Raw genomic sequence first — 21205 nt, forward strand, 5'->3', positions numbered from 1 at the left:
ACAGTTGAAAGCTTACTCTACTTAGTGGACGCAGTCTGGGGCCCCCACCACACGCTGAAAATACATTTATAGGGCTAAATGAAAAATATTCCACCGGATGGAGATTCCATTTCTTCTAGTTTTTTACTGTTTGTCGTCGCCATCACAGTGCCAACTCACTACTGCCGAGCAGGTCAGAGGACCGAAATGCACCAGATTAACAGAGCATTAGTCTCGATGGGTGTTATTCAGCTCTGCGACGTTGGAAGCTCTGTTTCGTAAAAACAGTCTTCAACCAGGAAGAGTATCTCCATCCAGTGGAATATTTTTCAATTTGCCCTACAAATTATTTTAAGCGTGTTGTGGGGGGCCCAGACTGCGTCCACTAAGTAGAGTAAGCTTTCAACTGTCCACTGATACCTTTGGTTTGGTGAGGGGCGAAACAGTTTTCGTTATTTTCGGACCAGACCGAGCGGGTTTTCCGGTTTTGCCAAGGAGGTGCGGAGGTAGAGCGTTAAGCCCCTATCATAGTAGGCACCGCGGTGATAAGCTATCCATCGCGGTGTGGTCTTTTTAAGTCATAAAACTCCAACATTGCGTCATTACTCGCGGTGAAGAGCTATCCACCGCGAACCCCGTCACATCTCTCTGTTTTCAGACAGATCCGCCCATCACCCCGTTCACTGATTGGTCGATCTAGACCAGTCAGTCACAGTGATAGGACTTCACCGTGACTTACTATGATGGCCTCCACTTGTTTTCTCACTTTAGGTGGAGAGCTTTACACCCAAAATGTGCGGTGAATAGCTCTTCACCCTGGACTCTGATAGAGGCTTTAGGGAGAACTCCACTAACGCTATGGACCAGAGCTAGCATTCAGGGTGGACGTGCAACGAGCAGCACAGTACTGTTCAGTCACTTATGGGTGAGCTGTGTGAAAATAAATGGTACATCTTGTATCCTACAAGGGTCTTACTTCTCATCAGGGCCAAAGGTCCTATAATTGCTGCACCTTTTCCTGTGTTGTCCATCTCTGTCTTTCTGTGAGTTTACTGTCAGATCTTTGCTTCTTTCTGTGATAATAATGGCTTGGAAAAATACAATAAAAAAAGGTTTACTCATGTTGTACATATAGTAATTGTCCATGATGTCAAGGATTTGAATGCTTTGTCTCGGCTCGAGAAGTCAAACACAAGCGTTTTTGTTTGGAGATGTCAAATTCAGATTAAAACGCTTGACATACTTTGCAATATATGTAAGTAAAAACTTGTTTGGCTGTGTACATTATTGCAGAAAAAAAATAATGTTAGACTTTTCCTGATGCAAGGAAATTATAGCTTTCTCTAAAAAAAAACGAAATCTGGATTAGAACCTCACCCTGCTTTTCCCCATGGGATTTTCAGAGCAGCTGGCTGTGTTCTTTTTTTTTTCTTTTTAGATTTTTATAAACTGCATAAAATCAATTTCCTGTTAAACCTTTATGATTTGAATCCATATCTTCTCAGTCCTCTGCTTACACTTGATGTGACTGCTATTCTCTCATTTGACAATTTTGTGTTGACTCTCATGAGTATTGCAGAATGGTGCAAGTTTAGAGTAAACCAATATCGGCAAAGTCGAGACTCTAGTCTAGGGAGTCTTTTGTGTGTCTGCCTGCATGATAGGACTGTGAGTTGTACTGTATGTATATATATGTGCTTTCATACATGTAGGTATGTGTGTGTGTATATAGGTATGTGTAATATATGCACATGTAATTTATACACTTGTGATATATTCGCGCACACTTATGTGAACACAGCTTCTATATTGTTTTGGTACTAAGCACACTACTACTAAAATAGGGGTTTGTAACTTATTTGGAATAGAAAAGAAGAAATCCAAACGGTGGCCGGTGATGTTTCTGAACCATTGTTTATTTTTCATTTATATGTACATGTGTTTATAATACATACTGTAAAGTAATTCTTTGCTGTTTATTGATTTGTCATTACATGCGGTCGATTGTTTTCGGTCGATTTCATTTTCATGATGAGAAAAAATAGATATGTCAAAACACAGACTAGTTTTTCAGGTATTGACCTGGAAAACAAGGAAAAAACATTTAATTTAATCATTAAACGCTGCTCATCTTGTCAGATTCGTTATATGCAGTGCAGTATTTGTTCCAATTTTGTTATTAATGTTTAACTAAATCATTCTACTGATGTTTGACTTTTCTCCATGTGAATATTTATACCGATTAAAATAATTTTACAGGCTTGAAAAGGATTATCTCTTTTGTCCCTCCACATCTTTGCAATGTTTTGCTTATTGCTTACACAGTTGCAATATAATATAACGGACACTAGATGGCAACGGTACTCTGCAATTTGACAGCAGCTCTATTATTCTCTTACTCACACATCCTCTCTCTCTCTCTCTCTCTCTCTCTCTCTCTCTCTCTCTCTCTCTCACACACTAAATGGGGAGGGCTTATGCTGTCAAATACATAGCTAACTGAACAGGGTAGTTTGGCACAGTTTGCCAGCATTGTCCTTTCTGTAAGCACCTGTGGATCTATGCTGTGTATGTGTGTGTCATTGTTATCCTGTAAGTAAGGCTTCTGTTCATTGAAATGGAGGGTGCTTTTGAAAACCTGGACGCAGCAGGTTTCTTTGAGATCTGGCAACACTTTGATGCAGATGGTAAGGACAGTTTATGACATGTAAATAACATTTATATAACCGTGATACAGATGCATTATTGTGAGGTTTTGCATTTTGTGCATTATTGTGAGGTTTTTAATACTTATCCCGTAATTTGATGGATATGATCTTGTGCCAAAAAGCTTTCACAATCTGGACTTTGTGACATTTTTCATTATATTATTACACATTGAGTACATAAACCAGGCAACCAAATCAATTCAAATGAGTGAATATGTTTTTTAATTTTTTTGCAGATAATGGCTACATTGAGGGCAAGGAGCTTGACGACTTTTTCCAATACATGATGAAGAAAATGGGTCCGGTAAGCACCATTATATGACTTTTATTAATAGAAAACCACAACGAATGGGTGACATTATATGCAATGATTAATTGCCACATGCCATTTCATTGTCCCCAATAAAAAAGTGTTAAAAAGAAAGAAAAACATGACCCAACAAATTCTGGCATGTTGGCTCCTAAAGTGGAAAGCAGGCTATACTGAAATGCAATTCCTATTCGATGCGTATAAAGATTGAGTCATCATAGAGTAGCTCAACAACTGGAAGCAAAAGTAAATCACATTTTAATAATGGACTATAACTATATATATCAGAAATGTGTTCCTTTTTACAATGTAATGCTGATTAAGTATACTTAGCAGTTACTACTGCACAATATGAAACATTTCCACACTGATATGTTCTGCAGATCACGACATCTTTATTTTAGACCTGGCACAGTAGCCAGACAGATTTCAATTATACAAAGTGGTATAGCTCAGCCCGAGCCTTACAAATCATGTCCAGTTCTCTGCATGGATGGATGGGTGGGGTGATATTAACAATGTTACATACAACACGATTATGGGCCTCTGGTTTCTGTCACACAAGGAAGACGGCAGACAGCCCTTCCAAACACAACCGTCAAATAATATAGAAAAATGTTTTACATGGTAATGTTAAATTATGTCTCTTTACGTCAGTTTGGAAGTTACATTATGATGAAACCGTATAACAGTGCACATGCATTGAAGTAATTGTTTCTGTGTGAGTGTAATTTGTGGAAGTGAGTGTAATTGTTGTGTTATTGCCCCTTGCATAGTCCTGACTCCTGATAGGCCTATACTGTAATATAAGAGTCTTCTTCATCCATAAAGTGTACACGCACGCACGCACGCACGCACGCACGCACGCACGCACGCACGCACGCACGCACACACACACACACACACACACACACACACACACACACACACACACACACACACACACACACACACACACACACACACACACACTGATGACCTCAGACAGTACTCAGACATCAATGACCACCACAGGTTACCATAGATACAGTGACCACAGGTGCACATCTTTTTTGTTTATTGACCTGCTTGAATAAACATGACCTGCTCTGGATTCATCTCTTCATTATCAGCCACACCAGGATGAGACCATGCAAAAAATAAAAAATAAATAAAAAGAAGAACACAAAAAATATCAAGGCACTCTTGTGGAAAAGGACAAAAACTTTGTTTTTACAACAAGGGTTCATATTTTAGATTGTAATTGGATAAAAGAAAAGATGAGTGTTAAAATGTTTACATTAAGTCACATCTGCCCGTGAAAGATTACAGTGCAACTTGGGAATGGGCTTATTGTGACATATTTAGCCACTTGTACGCATGCCCCATACAAAATCATTAAAATATGAACCATTGTTGTAAAAAAAAAAGTAGTCCTTTAAAATGCCTAATAATAATTTAGCTTAGCTATTGCATGATGGCAAGAATGAAAACGGCACAGGTGCTGCGGCAACACTGCCTTCATCAGGGTGACTAAACAAAATTGCAGAACAAACATGGCTTTTTAAGGACATGACATCACAGGCTATGGTACTGATTGGTGGTAAGCAAAAAGAAAAGAAAAAACACCAAGAGAGTCTTACAACACGCAAAAAAAAAGTTATATTCAATATATTCTTCAAAAGGTGGGTTATCGTTCATTCATAGCATGGTGGATACCTCATACAGTATGTCCAAAAGGGCTAGCCTACTTTTCAGGATTCAAATTCAAAAGTAGCAACTTTTGCCTGAGTCCCTTCAACAACTCACGTCAGTCTTCAGTTCACTCGTTTCCCCTCAGCCAATGAGAGCTGGCCACTCCCACATTTCACTCACCTGTCCCTCGTTAGCTCTCCTTGTGACCAGCCAATCAAATTCTTCTCCACTCCCTTTATATGGGCCTACTCCTCTACCTCAGTTAACCTGAACCTCATGGCAGTGTTGTTACTGCTTTGAGGGAGCTTCTAGTGTACTGCCACAGTTCTGACCATTATTTAGTTTTGTTGCTGAACTCTGTATTCCCCTGAATTCTGTATTCCCCTTGACTGTTTCATTTGAAGAGTATCTTAGCAGGAATTTCATACAAATTGTTGCACCTGCATATTGAGTATGTAATTGTAGAAAATGATTTCTGTTTTCTTATGAAGTTTTTATTTTAGTTACCATATTCAAATATCATGTTTTACTCTTAAGAATATAAAAACTAAACTAAAGTATCGTCTATACCTATTCTATTCCATGCCAAAGGAGAAGATAACAGAAGAGAGGGTCCAGAGACTGAAGAAGAGGTTCATGTCAGCCTATGACGTTACTGCTGACGGGAAATTACAGATTCACGAGGTATAGTGCAATGTGTATTATATATTGTCTATTATCTCTAGGATCTCTTGCAATTCACTTTCTACATATATACAGGTATGTGTGGTCTTTGCATATCTCTATGGATTCTATTCACAGAACTTTAGACCATTGTTGTAAGATAGCAGCTATAGCCATCCCCGTATTCTGCCATGAACATCTGAAGAAAGGATGGAAATGTTTTTGAAGTAGCCTGAACAAACCGTAATGTCAGTGAGACTTGGGGTGTTCATTTAAATGCAACAAATGTTCATGTACTGGCTGGACCTTAATTTCCACCTAATTAATGTTTTAATCTCGAAGAGCCTGATAACATCTGAGGACATGATGAATCCTGGTGTTCTGCTGCATAATAGGCTCTATGCACAGCGGCCATATTGGAAAGAAACAGGGCCTCTCCCTTACTTCCTCCATAGGTGTTACCAACGATGCTAAGGTAGACTCTCAAATGTTTTGATTTCAAGGACACCCCCCCCCCCCCCCCCCAACTCTGAGAGTGTACAGAATGGCTTACAGGTACCAATGTGACCTGTAAGGGTCCATTTGGTTCCATTTGTACACTCTCAGAATTACACAGGGGGAGCTTTTTTAACCCCCTCAAGGAACCATGAGGGTTCCTGGACCACACTTTTAGACCCACTGGAGTATCAGTGTTCACAATAGCAGCACCCGGACTCGCTTGACTGAAATGGAACCTTCATTAGTATCATTGGTAACACCTGTGAAGGAAGTAAAGAAGAGGCCCAATATGGCTGCTGTGCATAGAGCCTTTTCAGTAGGGTTTTCTATCCACCTTTCTATTGAACCGCCCAAGGACATGACATTGCTCTCAAAGTAATGTGAATCATCTCTTGGCTGAGTCACCCCTTAATGGCATCTAATTAATTAGGCCAGACTATTAATGCTATACATTTCAATTTCCAGTGGTGGAAAAATCTATAAAATGTTTTGGAGAGCAATGAATGTCTGCTCTAAGTGCTACGGTTTGATGGCATAGTGTGGCCTAATACAGTAAAAGCCCTTCCACTTGAACTTGCTGCCAAGCCCAGCACAGTTAAAGCTCTCGTGATGCAGTGTGGGTAAGAACATTATCTGGCTTTTCTGCAAACCACAGTATCCTGTCCTGTCTGTGTGAGACGTGCCGTGCGATGTTTCAAATCCGCAGAGCTGTTACCCTGAGTGGCTCCTGTTGGCGTGCCACTCAGCACTTTACTTTGGAGAATGATTTAGGCATGCAAATTCTGAACTGAGCTCAAAATGGATCATTGATATACAGGTACTTGGAATTGATGCAACGTCATAATTGGTCTTGTTGGCATTACTAGCTAATACTAACAATAGTACATTGCGTTCATTAAATATTAAAGTTAGACCACTATCAGAAGCTGTTGGAGTATTTGCTCCTTTCTTACTGGGAAGTTATTTCAAATTTTATTGCAGACAACGTTTCCTCAAGAATGATGGCAAGAAAGAGATTTCTTGGTCTGAATCCTCCCCATGTCTTATATACTGAAGCATTTGCTGCATTGCGCTTGTGCATCTTCTACTAGTGTAATGTCCTGCAGCGACGTTCATTGGCATTCTAGTGTGCCCCATTGGTTGCGGGCCAGTTTAATCTGCTAATGCACGGCCAATATGATTAACAATGGAGAGTTTGTGGGGGATGCAGTTGAGGACAGATGTTGAGTCATGCAAAGAGGAGCTGGTGTTTAGTACCGATGGAAGTGGAATGCTGGATCACAACATGCTGCATGACCTGCAAATGTATTGAAACAAATAATTGTAGGCTATACCATGTCTACATGCTATGTCTAACTTACAAGGGGAAGAACATGGAATGAAAGTTCACCTTTCTGCTACTGTGGACAGACTGGACACATTTATGCAGTGTCAGTTATTTTCCTTTTATAATCTAGAACAACTTAAGATGGCTCAGGGGCCACTCGGCAAAATACTAAAAGTCTAAGGGCCTCAAGCTTAAAATGACGGTCCTATTTTGGATGTTTAGACAATGATTTTGCAACACACTACATGAGTAGTCAAAACATTTAGGAAACACCCAGGAAACAGCCACACCTCATTGAACAACATTATTGTCATGATGAACAAACAAAATAGCAAAAAAAAAGGCCATGTCTTTAAAACAAGACAAAAAATGTTTCCTAGTGGCTTTGGAGAGAAATGTATCCAAAATAATTTGTCCACACTGAAAGTAGACAAAATCTATTTTTATTGGTACGACCATGACGGGCCGCATAGACATGCTGCAGGGGCCGCATGCGGCCCACGGGCCGCAGGTTGAATAGCGCTGATCTAGAACATTCTGATTTACATCTTTTGTCTTTTGAATAACACCATTTAGTTTTAGTTCTAGTCATCTGAAATAGTTTAGTCTAGTCTTAGTTGACAAATTATCAAAGTCTTTTAGTCTCGGTCAACAAAATGAACACTGCATTTCTGATACACTCATGCCCCGGTCTGCCTGTTCTCGGTTCCCTGTCTCTCTCTCACGCTCACACGCGTGCACAACGGTGCACAAGAGCTCAGAGCAGCATTTCCTTTTTTGCACACAGTTTCCTGAACACAACACTTAACTCTAATAAAAACAAAAAACATTACCATTTACACTATACATTGATAAGGATCTAATTGATAATAAATAATATTATTTAACAACCTGTTGACTGTGTTCTCCCTCCTGTCCAGTTGGCCAACATGATCCTTCCTGAGGATGAGAACTTCCTCTTAGTTTTCCGTAGAGAGGCTCCTCTGAACAACAGTGTCGAATTCATGAAGGTGAGAAGTCAAAGTTATATACATTTAGATTATGGTTTTGGGTTACTGACCATGTTAACTGTCATTATCTCTCCTGTAACTTACCGTAAGTGATATGCGTTGTGAGCTTATTTTTGAATGGCCAAGGCAAAAATCTAAAATGAGACCGAGACGGATGCCAGTTCTAATGCATTAACCATTTTGTTTCCATAACTAGCATATCTGCAGTGGTTATGAGGTGGTTTACCTCAGGGGCCACACTAGAAAGTCCAGAATGGACGTTTTTTTCACTGAGGAAACGGATGAAAAAAAAAAAACATTAAAAAAGAGAAGCATGGCTAAATTATAGAACCTCTGAATGTTATCAACTTCATGTTGAAAAAGTCCACACCAATGCAACTCCTTGCAACTAATGTTTTGTTGCAAGCAGTTGCGACTAGTGCATTGATCCATTTGGCCTTAAAGTGGTGCAATAATTGTGCAAAACGGTGACCTCTGGTTAGTCTGACTTCAGTAGGTCACCAACTGTTGATGTAAATTGCAACCAATAATATGTGTTTACTTTGTTTATATACTCAAACCTTGAATGTGCTAAACAAGTCTGATTTTAAGGATCACATTCCGTTGCATGAATGTGATTGAATACTTTATTAGCAGTTCGCATAGGAAGAGACATGATGGTACAGTTCAGATACAAGGTCTACTAATAGGATAACCCAAGAAAGCACTATTGCTTGTTTTCATTTGGTGTCTTTTGTACTTAATTCATTGAGAAACAATGGTCCTGAACAAACAACCTGACAAAATTCTTCAGTCTTAATTTACCAATCAGGAGGGAATATGGGAAATGATGACATGACTTTAGAGATACTGTGTACCGCTTTGTGTGATTTTTAGGCCAAAATTAGTAAGAGCAGTGTCCAAAAATGTGTATTGCAAAAATCGGCCTGATGGTGGCGCTAGAAGAGGGCCATGTGAGAAATGAGGGGTGGAGGTTGTGATTTGCCATCCAAGGGGTGGGGGGGGTGTGTGTGTGAGGGGTGGAGGTTGTGATTTGCCATCCAAGGTGTGTGTGTGTGTGTGTGTGTGTGTGTGTGTGTGTGTGTGTGTGTGTGTGTGTGTGTGTGTGTGTGTGTGTGTGTGTGTGTGTGTGTGTGTGTGTGTGTGTGTGTGTGTGTGTGTGTGTGTGTGTGTGTGTGTGTGTGTGTGTGTGTGTGTGTGTGTGTGTGTGTGTGTGTGTGTGTGTGTGTGTGTGTGTGTGTGTGTGTGTGTGTGTGTGTGTGTAAAGTTTGGCATTGGCAGAGATTTACATAATTTACAAGAAACTATACAAATCATTAATGCCAGGAGCAATAAAAGTATACTCTATAGCTACAGAACTTTCTTTATTTTACAGTGTCCACACAACACTTCCCCAAATCTTTAATCTGAGGATGTGTTGATCAGTCAAGCAATCCTCATATTGTAGTGTGTGTGTGTGTGTGTAAAGTTTGGCATTGGCAGAGATTTACATAATTTACAAGAAACTATACAAATCATTAATGCCAGGAGCAATAAAAGTATACTCTATAGCTACAGAACTTTCTTTATTTTACAGTGTCCACACAACACTTCCCCAAATCTTTAATCTGAGGATGTGTTGATCAGTCAAGCAATCCTCATATTGTAGTTACAAAATGTAATTCTTACAAAACAGGATTTTAAAACACGTGGCACATATTTTATTACCTTTATCAGCAAAGTAGGCTTGTTGTAATTTGATCAATGATGATGACATTCCACTCAACACTGGACTGACTCGTGCCCAGTCAGTCCAACTTGTCAGGCAACAGTGCTGACATTTCCTCTGTTGCTGCTTCCTGGTTCACAAAGACACTGGAGACAGAGGACCTTGCCATCATAGTGCAGTCATCATTTCAATGAAAAGGGCCTGCAAAACCGCTGGGAACTTCAGGGCGATTCCAACACATATTGTTTTCAGTGTCTCAATTCAAGCTACTTCTTTAAGCCCTATATTGATAGGTTTAAACGATAGCTGATCTACAAGCTTACTGTGTTGTGCTTGTGAGCAGGGGCCATTGCCATGTTGGCTTGTTGTGGTGGACATTTTTTGTCATTTCTTTTTTTCCCCCCACAGACATACAAAATGAGTGCACAATATTACCAGAAACACATACAGTAGAGGTCTATACTGTGTTTCTGAGTGTACAAATGGAATCAAATGGACAATTTTTACACTCTCAGAGTTCTGGTGGTCCTTGCAAAAAAGGTTTGAAAACCTAGTCGACTCATAATGTGCCATACGCTTATAGTAAATCAGTGTCAAACACATTCTGAAGAAAACCTGGAGACTTGACATTCAGAAATAGGGTCTTATGATCAAAATAAGAACATTGTAATAGTGTGTAAAACTGTGTAATGGACGAGACCAAGTCTTTGTCATGGACATATTTGTCCGGGTACGTACATATTGATGACCCCTGATTGCGAGCAGAATTTGAGTCTTCTCTCACAAAATCCCACCAGTATACACATTCTCACTCCATATTGTGCAGTTGACACAGTGTGACACAGGTTCAATGGTCATAGTAAAGTAGTCTCTTCTGGTTACACATGAAATCATTAAATGGAAAACATTAAATGAACTTCTGAAAAGCCTACTAGGACTTAAAACCTGGCGAAAACAGTTGCGTGCATTAGCGCAAGATTAGATTAATGAACTTCCGCCACAGCAGCCAAATCAAGTCTGGGTATTTAAGTAGGACTAGCCTACAGCCCCTTGGTGTGAAGCAGACAGACGCTTGTTGACGCCCATTTGTGATGTAAATCGCATCACAGGACAAAGCCGCCTACAGGCCAAAATTTGGGGAAATATTTTAAACATTTGGGGATTATGAGAAGTAGACAATTGGACAACTGCTGAACGTGGAGTTACAGATGGAAACACACACAAACACACAAACACACAAACACACGGGGCGATTCTAATTAAGGTTGTGGGATGTGAGGGGTCTAACAAGGGGTTTGTCATGATGCTGAATCCATTGCAAGCATTTGTTTTGCACAAAAAAACATTCCTTGGGCTACAAATGGCCCCAGAAAACGATGGTTTAGTGATGAAAAGTGATGACTCATCACTTTCATCCCTAATCAGTTTTGTGGGCGTTTTCTGGGGCTATTTGTTGCCCAAGGAAAGTTTTTTTGTGCAAAACGAATGCTTGCAATGGATTCAATTGGATGCAAAATGTGGTGCTTTTAGACTGATTTGCATGAATTTAGCATTTGCTCCCCCCGCACTAATCGACAATAGTCAGTGGTGTGTTACTTGAGTTCTAGAATTCCCCACACTCCCGCGCCCCCACCGTTGCGCTCAGGGTCAACGGAAAAACCGCGGTCGCGGGCCTTACTTGATCATGATTGGAGGGAGGCCCCCGCCTGTCACCTACATGAGATTCGCCTCGCTGAGTCTGTCCCCCGCTTTAAATCTCTCCTTAAAACACATTTTTATAGACTAGCTTTTAATCCGTGATTCCCGTAACTTTTATGTATTTGTATCCTACCTTATGCAAGCTTTGTATTTATTTCCATGCATTGTTTTTCTGCATTGTTTTTAATCCTTATAACCTCTTGTGTGTACGTTTTGTTCTTTGTCCTTTGATGTTCTGTGTTCCTCTTGTAAAGCACTTTGTAACCTGGTTTTGAAAGGTGCTATAGAAATAAAGGTTTATTATTATTATTATTATTATTACATGAAAACTGAAACTTAGTGACCTTTAAAGCTTAAATAGGTTGCACGTAATCATGGTCACTCATTGTTTATCCTCTCCTGCTGACCATAGATATGGAGGAAGTACGACGTTGACTGCAGCGGCTACATATCGGCTCAGGAGCTGAAGGTAAGGTTCTGAGCACAAACCATGTTGGTTTTTCAAGCATTTTGAGACTTACTTTCATTTTTAACATATTCCCTTATCCTGCGATCCACAGTGGAGCCACGCCCTATAGCCATAACCTAACTATCCCTTAACCCTAACTGAGGCATATGGCTAACCTTAAACACAACCTAAACCTCATAAAACTACCAATTTTGGATTGTCATACCACACTTAAAGATTCCACATTGTTATCATTAAATCTCATTGTACAAGTATTGAGTCGAATTATTCTGTTTGGGCCACTCAACACCAATTCTTAATCTACATAAACCTGCTCTCTTCTCTCCCAGTCTTTTCTGACAGACCTGTTTAAGCAGCAGAACAAGGAAGTATCCTCGGACAAACTGGATGAGTACACTGATGCCATGGTAATAATAGTTTACCCTTTAAGGATCCATTTCTACACACGTGAGAGTAAAAGTAACTCTTCAGGATTTGCTGTGAACTCGCATTGGCACACACATGCACATACCGAAGTAAACATGCTTGGTATGCACATAAAGTAAACATGATCATTCGGGCATGAGTGCGCACAGTCATTCTCATTCATATTGGTAAGCTTGGTTACAGCTATAGTATGTGGCAACATGAGCTTGGGACTTGTTCTCATCTCATTTCAGGGGTTTAAGATCTTTCTTTACTCCCCAAAACATTTTCATAAGCATATTTCTAACCTTAGATGGTACTGTATACTGGAAGTCAGTGAAGGTTGGGTTGAAAGTTTCAGTGTGCTTGTTATAAATATAGAGATTTCTGACACAGGCTTCTGTGGCTTCTGACACAGGGAAGCCATGGTTTTATTAGACCATTATATAAAACAATTGATGTATTACCATTAGTGTGTGTGGACGTTAATGATGACTACACCCCTCACTTGACTTACTGCCAACAGTGTGTACTGAGATAGGCTAAATCATAGCATCAACTTAATGCTGACATGTACCTACTTACAGCTTCATATGGACTAGATCATAAAATTGATTGCCTCTTCGTTGTAGCCAGACATGTTTTGTAATGATCTAACCAATTCCACTTTACACTATAGGGTCATGGTCATATACAACGTCATGCACTATTAAATCATGCTAGACTCTTTTTCAGTAGGGATGGATTTTTTTTTTTAAGATTGCTTTGGCCTTTCTGTCTATTGATTACAGTAGTAGATTGACAGGAAATGGGGAGAGAGATGAGGTGTGTGTGTGTGTGGGGGGACAACAAAGGTTGTCTGGATCGGGAGTCAAACCTGTGACACACTGTCAGCCTAGGTGCGAAGGAAATGTTTTAAGTATTGTCAGTCCCTTCCTTCTGTATTGTCCTTCACCAAATTTTTTTGAATCAACATACAGTAGGCCTATAACAAGAGTCTATTTAACCTTGTAAAGTAAACCCTGTATACTTTGTTGTTTTCAATAGCGAAAATTGGGCCAGTGTTGGAACCAGGCATGTGCACACATAGACATCAAAGGGGGCTTGAGCCCCTCCCCTTTTCACCCTTTTAAATGTCCTGAACTTTAATGCAGCATTTTATGTTAAAAGAAGTGCCTTGCATTGCAATAATTGTGCCGATTCTTCCCAGTAATGGCTTGAATCTTGATTATACTTTGAGTGTGTCATCACACGCCGGAAATAGCCGATCTACAAGCTCACAAGGCGTTGCGAGCTTGTTTCCGGTATGTTCACCAATCACCAAGTGCCATTTTAAAAATGTCAGCCCCTGCCCCTCTAACATTATATGCACGTCCCTGGTTGAAACACATGCAGCGTGTGTCTGATATCTTACAGCTCTTTAGTCCAACCTTATTTACGATTCTGTTGTTGGGCAGAATTCTATGACCGTGTTACACACACCACAAGGTTCAATCAACAAATTATACGAATTAATGTCATTTCTAATGGCTGATACTTGACTTGATGGACTTGATGGCTTCTCCTAGACTGGTGTGACTCTGCCAGTGTCACTTACTGTAACATTACATGGGCTTTCACTTGAAATAAAATAGCATCTCAAGTAGGCCTGTCACAATTATTACATAATCCTCTAATCACAATTATTTACCATAATTGCAATTATTTTGTCATAATCATCATAATCGTTTCCATGTTGAAGATTTTTCATATTTTTTCAAACATTTTAAAAAATTGTGGAAATGGCAGATAGCTCACGACAAGTTGTGAGCTCGTATTGGCTATTACCACTATCATTGTTCAAGTAAAAAGTTGTCAAATATGTCTGTCCATTCTTTGTATATTTGAGTTATGTGATATATCTGCCAGTTGCAACTTCAAAGCATGCAAGCCAAACAGAAATGTTACGTAATTGTCAATGACAAACAAATTAAATTGTTAATCGCAATTATTTGAGTGACACTTAATCGTCATGTAAAATGTCATAATCGTGACAGCCCTAAACTCAAGGCGGCCACAGTGAGGATAAAATGTCACGCTGTCATCTAGCAGCTTGACACACACACACACACACACACACACACACACACACACACACACACACACACACACACACACACACACACACACAGGCCTCGCTTCTTACTTTCACATCTTCAATTGACCATGACTTACAGTACAAACATCTTCACATTCTATTTCTATCAACTATTCAACATATCCTTTCTTTGCAGATGAAAATCTTTGATAAAAGCAAGGATGGCCGCTTGGATTTGGATGACATGGCCAGGTATTTCTTTTTCTGTCATTTGTCAGTCTTCCATAAAGACATTTGTTATAATGGAATGGAATAAGTCACATGGTGTTCTGAGTAATGTAGATAATAGACAATGATTTAATTAATGTGACAAAGAATGACTGTAAACTACTCCAAACAGGAGGTAGAGTAGTTTAGTGTCTAGCTTCTCCATCCAAATGTCATCAAGTAAATCATGAAGAGCTACTGTATATTACAGTGTATTTCTCCTCTTATTAGAATCTTGGCTCTACCAGAGAATTTCATGCATCAATTCCAAATGGATGTGAGTACTGTTCTCATTTAGTTTTTGGAGATAACTGTAAAATCTAAATCATATAATTCTCTTTAAATACGTTTTTTTTTTTTTTTTCATATTTAATATTTCCTTGAAATGTTGACGTCTCTCCTTGAATGTTCTTTCCTCTACCGATTTATTTCCCTGTCATCTTTCCTACTCTTTTGTATTTGTCTACTCCTCAAGGCCAGCAGTAAAGAGGAGAGGAAGAGAGACTTTGAGAAGATCTTTGCTCACTATGATGTTGTAAGTACAGTATAGCACTTGAAGGTAAATGTGATATACATATACATACAGTATGTGTATTTCAGTGTTGGTCAATGTTACTCAAGAGGGTAATGTTACTTATTACATATTACTCCTTAAAGTAACATTATATTATTACTTGGAATCAGTAATATCATTTTACATCACATCTCATATAGAGTCTTAACTCATTTCCAAATCAGTCACAATTATGTTTTTATAAGCACAGCTATCCTTAGTGTTAGAGCTGCAAAGAACTCCCATTCTATCCTGTTAAAAGCCCACAAGGAACATTATATTCTTCATTTTATAGTTTATTATATTGCTCCCAGGTTTGTATATGTTTTTTCTATTGTTATTATTGTTATTACAAGATCCAAAAGTAAGACCACATTCCAATTACCTGTATATCTAATTATTATTACTTTCATGCAGCTGCCTGGTTTGTATGTGTGCTTGTGCACAAATGAGTGGTGCCTAAAAATAAACTGTCTGGCCAATTAGCTTCTTATCTTATAATCTAACTAATGTATGTGCCATTTAGGTTGTCATGCCTCTCTTGGAGATAATCTCCTTGTATGTATTCAACTAGCATCTCCATTCTCCACGCTAAATGCCTAAATTGTGTAATTGTAAATCGGATGGTTCTGATGAAGAATCACTGTATCCTGTATTGACCTCACATTGCTTCCTAAAGCGCACATCTATTAGTTACTAAAGAACAGTCTCCCTGGATCAGATCATGATTACAACAAAAAGATGAAGGCATTGAACTATTATTATATCTTATCTCTCTGAGCAGCTAATTGAGTAGCTTTGCACTGGTTTAAATTAGCTTTGAAACATTTCACCCGCTAGCGGATCATTCATATTCAGAGTAGATAGGCTAATGAGGTTTAAACGGTAAAAAAAAGGTAATTCATTCTTCTTATTCCAGAGTAAAACAGGAGCGCTGGAGGGTCCAGAGGTGGATGGCTTCGTAAAAGACATGATGGCGTTGGCCAGGGTACAGCATTCCTATATTTGATCCTACCTAATCTTTGGAAACGTACAGTCTGTGACCAGAGCTTCTACACCAGTGGTTTCCAGCCTTTTTCTCCACATGAAAAACTAGATCAATCAGCTTGTTTCAGCTTGGATTAAAGGAACCATTGACCAATGTAGTATACTTTAAGTTCCTATTTCAATGAAAATTAAAAATGTCAATTCACATAAATCATTCATAAATGTTTTGGCAATTATTTGGGGACCCACTTGCAATATCCTTAATAGGCTCCTGGTTTAAGTTGGTTAAATGTTTGTTGCTATCATATGCTGCTCCACTGAATCTCCCCTCTGGCCCCAGCTTCATGTTTCAAACAATTTACAGGAAATATTCAGCTAACAAAAATGACTCTCCCCCTCTCTTTCAGCCCAGTATCACAGGTCCTGAGTTGGACAAGCTTCGAGAAGTTCTCCTGGGTCATTGTGACGTCAACAAAGATGGAAAGATCCAGAAAAACGAGCTAGCCCTGTGCCTTGGAGTCAAGCCCAACCCTTAGTTACAGAGATGTGCCGTATCTCACTGTACTAAAACCCTCTACACAGTGAATGTACTGTACATGTGATGTACAGAAGGTAGCCTCAGTCATTTGCTGTGAGGTTCTGTAGTTCAAGTCTTTGTTTAGTTTTTATTTGGAAGGCTACTGTAGTTTCATGACTTACTCTATTGTCTCACAGTTAATGCTGGCTGATTGGCTGTTGAAAATCATTTACACAAAATACACAAAAATAACCTTAGAATGGAAATCGCTTTATTTTTTACTTTATCTGGTTATGTTTAGACTCACTTCCTAAAAGACTATTAGACTACACATCTCTATTCACGTATGACCATAAAACAGGTGCCTTTGTGTGCATGTTCTAAGCAGGAAAAGAAACTACTGAGAGGAATGTTTTTCCTTATCCTAGATTTACATGATATACCTTGGGATTTATTATTTGCAGGTGTACTGGTGTAACTATATTGTATTGCCATTGTTTCATGACTTTACATTACTGTAACACTGGCCCTATTCACCATTTTGCTATTGCATCATACCGCGGGTAATGTCTCTGGGACAGCTATACAGTATGGTGTTTGTCAATATGACACTGTTGAGAAATAATAAATAAATAAAAAAGTGTGACTTGCATATTTATGTAGCAGCTGGTGAGACGAAGGAGAGCTCCAGGCAGGAATAAACCCACAGTACTGGAGATCTCTGGAGCCTTGGCCAGGAGGAGGAGATGGGTATGTGGTTCAGATCGTTGGAGACCGTCTGAAGACATCAACTCCTCCTGGCCATAGGGCAACATTCACCAAACGTGAATTAAGGCGAAGCATCTTAAGAAATTGTAATCCATGTGTGATCCATTTCAAAGTAGTGGTATTGCACATTGTTGGAGGAGCCAGTCCATGCAGACACAAAATGGTCATAGCTTAAAAAGTGTTACTTTTCCAAAATTCTACAATGATGGTATGAGTTTGGGTTCTTGTAATGAGCTTGAGTTACTGAGTACTCTTCCACCTTTTAAAGTACTCCTCACGCCGCCCGGAACCCTTCCCAGGTCCTAAGCCCAAGAAGTTACCGGATCTTTTTAAACACTAACACTACACTACACCTTTAAGTTCACAAACAATTTCTCATTTGTGTAAACCCATTAAGTGTATTAAGTTCACAAACAGTTTCCCATTTGTGTAAACCTATGTAGGTGTACTAAGTTCACAAATAGTTTCCCATTTGTGTAAACCTATGTAAGTTCACAAACAGGTTTAATAACCTTCCTTGTTTGTGTAAACCTACTATTACACATATACATATACATATTTACATATTTACATTACATATACTTATTTAACACTAACATAAATACACTTCTCTGAATGAAAGCTGAGCTATCAATGAGACCCTCTTTAACTGGTGAATATTATCATTTTCTACAGCGACTATTTATTTTAGAGACCAAGATATGCACCTTACTTTAGAAATGTAGACCTTAGGTCTGAATGGAGAATGCAAAACCACAAAGACAGTGTAAAGTGTGAGTCTGAACTTGTAGCTTTCTCCCAGGGACTGTTTTTTGGAGAAAAGCAGCTTGACTTATTTGATACAAAAGAGCCCACTGCGGACAAACTGTCCTTCCGGTTAGGGTTGGGAATTTGTATTTTATTGTCTGCCAAGCATACCCTACTGACACCTGCACGCGCAGTGTCAGTCACTGAGAAGGTGAAAGACTTTTTAAATTAAGAAAATATACTTGTTGATTCTTACCAAAAGTCTAACTCAGCTCCAACAGCCAGAAGTTGCTTTGAGTGCCCTGAGATGCTAACACCTCTTTCCCATGGAAGCGGAACTTCCCCGAAGGGAAGTTAAAAAGTCAAAACCTTAAAAGTTGTAAACTCTAGAAAATGATTTCAGACAGACACCAAGCAAAAGTGAATAAAACGCTTTAGTGAAGTAAAAACAGTTACAAATTATAAGCTCACCAATACAGAAATTGGTAATGAAAATCAAAAAGAAGTACAGTATGTGTACTTAACTAAACAGAGTCAAAATCTCTCTAAGTACAGGAACAAGTGGTGCAGAAATTGCACTAAGTACAAACAGGTCCATCCCCGACCCCTAACGGGCCGGGGATAGCTGCAACAACTCAACTAAAAAACAACTGAACAATAGACACGGAGCATTCTCTTTTAAACAGTAGTCCGTTGCAGTCACAGTGACGTGATTTACACACAGAACATATTTTAGCACACACACGTTGTCACGCATCTGTGCACGTACATGCCCTCTCATGCACAGCCTGACGCAATGGAGACGGTCAAGGTGAGGCTAGGGCTCCCCTATTCATTCGAGATTGGGGAGTGTCCGCCCTAGTTTCAGAAGCCTCTGGGAAACACGCTCTCCCCCAGGATGTCATATCTCTTATCTCGGATAAGAGATAACAGCACGGCCCGAACGTTAGGGAGGGACGGGCACCTGTCTCACTCACGCTCAGTCCCAGGTTGGTTTCCCAGACAGAGAGCGTCTTGTAGATGCAGCTGTGTTGGCAGTGTGCCAAGGCATACTTTCGTGCTTGTGAGAATGTCCCATGTTTGTTGCAAATACACATTACATACAGTATATGAGAAAAACAGCAGCTCTTTTGACTAAAAACCTACTTCTCATGTATTATAAAATGATGAGAACTTTTCTACACAAACAACAATGTATATATGCATTTTATACTACTAAACCAAGTATTTCAATATATATTTATGCCCTTTTTCCACACTAACATATAAGGATTATATCAGGACATAACTTTACTTGGCTTCTTCTTCTAGCGGCGAGAAGTGTAGTGTCGTTTCTCCTTTCGCTTCCCACTCTTGCCCTCCTGGGGGGCAGAGGTCACAGGTGGAGTGGGAGCTGGGGCTGGAGCTGGCTGGGGGCAGCCTGGGTTTGGATATAGGGGTTGTATTGCTTGCATCGGATAATATGCAAGTTGTGGCATGCCCACGGGCACCTGGGCAACTGGTGGAGATGGAGGTGGCGGCATGGCTTGGCGGTCAGCCTTGTCAGCAACAGCAGGAGTTGGAGATGGCTGTCTCTCTGATCCCACAGACCCTCTGCGCTTCTCCTGGTGCTGACGGTCCTTGTGGCGGTTGTCATGCTGGTACGGCTTGAAGGGCCTGGGTGCCACTTTCTTGGGGTCCCGGGCCGGAGCCCCAGGGCCCCTAACACCCCCTTTGGCACCCTGGCTCCCCTCTCGTGCTTTCGCCTCAATGGCAGCTGCGACAGCATCAGATGGGTATATGGCAGGATCTCGGTAGGCATCCCGGATTCCTGCTTGTCCATTCTCCCATTTTCCTCGAACTATGCGAGTTCCCAAAATGGCTTCCAGGCAACCAAAGCGATTCTGCCCTGATCCCTGAGTTTCAATGGTGGCCCACACTTGGCCCGCCTGGTAACGCAGAGAACTCACCATCACCCTGTAGATGGTTACACATGCAGGCACGATAGAGCGCCAGTTGTCTCCTATCAGGCGGGAATAGTTCACCAATCTCTTGATGGAGTAGCCTTTCAGTAACACGTAGTCTTCCCAAGTAGGTGTCAGGAACGGCTCTCTGTTGGACAGGTGTCCTCGTCTGATGCCCGCGATCTGCTCCCAAACTTGAGGAACCTTCAGGGCATCGTCGTTGATCTTGTTGCCTTTGATGCCATATAGCTGCATCCTGGGCATCTCGTAGTCTTCATCGTCAGCGAGGTCCCCCAGAAGTGAGGGAAACACCACCTTCCAGACAGCACCCGCAATGGGCACAGAGGACTCCGCTGGTTGATCCACTGGAGCCGGGGTGGAGGCACCACTCCGATCTTCCTCTGGGAGATATCCAGAGATCTGGTTCTCCGGGTGTTTGCTATTATGCAAATCAATAATGTGCTCATCTGGACAGGCTGGGCAGCCGCTGACACAGCCTGGACAGCCTGTATCTCCAGAGTTATTAGCAAGAAGATTGTCATCATCCATGTCGTCCAGGCAAATGGAGATGATCTGCTCTTGTCCTTCGCTGGCCATGTCTAGGTCGTCGTCAGGTTCCAATTCTCCACAAAGAAATAGGAAGGTTTGAGAAGTGTCCCATATGATGGTCAGCAGACGTTTGTGACGAGAGCTTGCCTTCAGGAGCTCCTTATATACAGAGCCTCAGGCCATAGCTCCTCCCTAGGGAGCGGGTGCCCCTCCTTCCGGGTTCCTCCTCTCTCTTCCCACGGGAAATATATCTCCCGTTGAGAGATAAGAGATAAGAGCTCATTAGTGCCGGCCAGCTGTGTTGAGGTGTCACCCTAGTTCAAGGCCACCTTGTCTAGCTGGATGCAT

At 40.5% G+C, this 21205-nt stretch overlaps 1 protein-coding gene across 1 annotated transcript; it reads left to right on the plus strand.

The window, feature by feature from the left end:
- The first annotated feature begins 2561 nt into the window (after nt 1-2561).
- LOC308280217 (secretagogin-like) lies at nt 2562-16885 on the plus strand. Its single transcript, XM_080720479.1, has 11 exons — nt 2562-2666; nt 2924-2991; nt 5263-5355; nt 8080-8169; nt 11988-12044; nt 12374-12451; nt 14723-14778; nt 15025-15070; nt 15269-15328; nt 16266-16334; nt 16741-16885. The coding sequence occupies exons 1-11, from the start codon at nt 2597-2599 to the stop codon at nt 16867-16869; spliced, it is 816 nt and encodes a 271-aa protein (XP_080576605.1). The 5' UTR covers nt 2562-2596; the 3' UTR covers nt 16870-16885.
- Nucleotides 16886-21205: the final 4320 nt, after the last annotated feature.

This window comes from Nannobrachium achirus (assembly GCF_963921795.1).
Source record: "Nannobrachium achirus genome assembly, chromosome: 2".
In the NCBI taxonomy this organism is placed as follows: domain Eukaryota; kingdom Metazoa; phylum Chordata; class Actinopteri; order Myctophiformes; family Myctophidae; genus Nannobrachium; species Nannobrachium achirus.

Excerpts from the sequence above, each read along its gene's own strand:
- LOC308280217 (XM_080720479.1), top strand. The coding sequence starts at position 2,597 with ATGGAGGGTGCTTTTGAAAACCTGGACGCAGCAGGTTTCTTTGAGATC. Across the intron at positions 12,452-14,722 it reads ATGAGTACACTGATGCCATG|ATGAAAATCTTTGATAAAAG; the intron begins GTAATAATAGTT and ends CTTTCTTTGCAG. Across the intron at positions 16,335-16,740 it reads ACATGATGGCGTTGGCCAGG|CCCAGTATCACAGGTCCTGA; the intron begins GTACAGCATTCC and ends CCTCTCTTTCAG.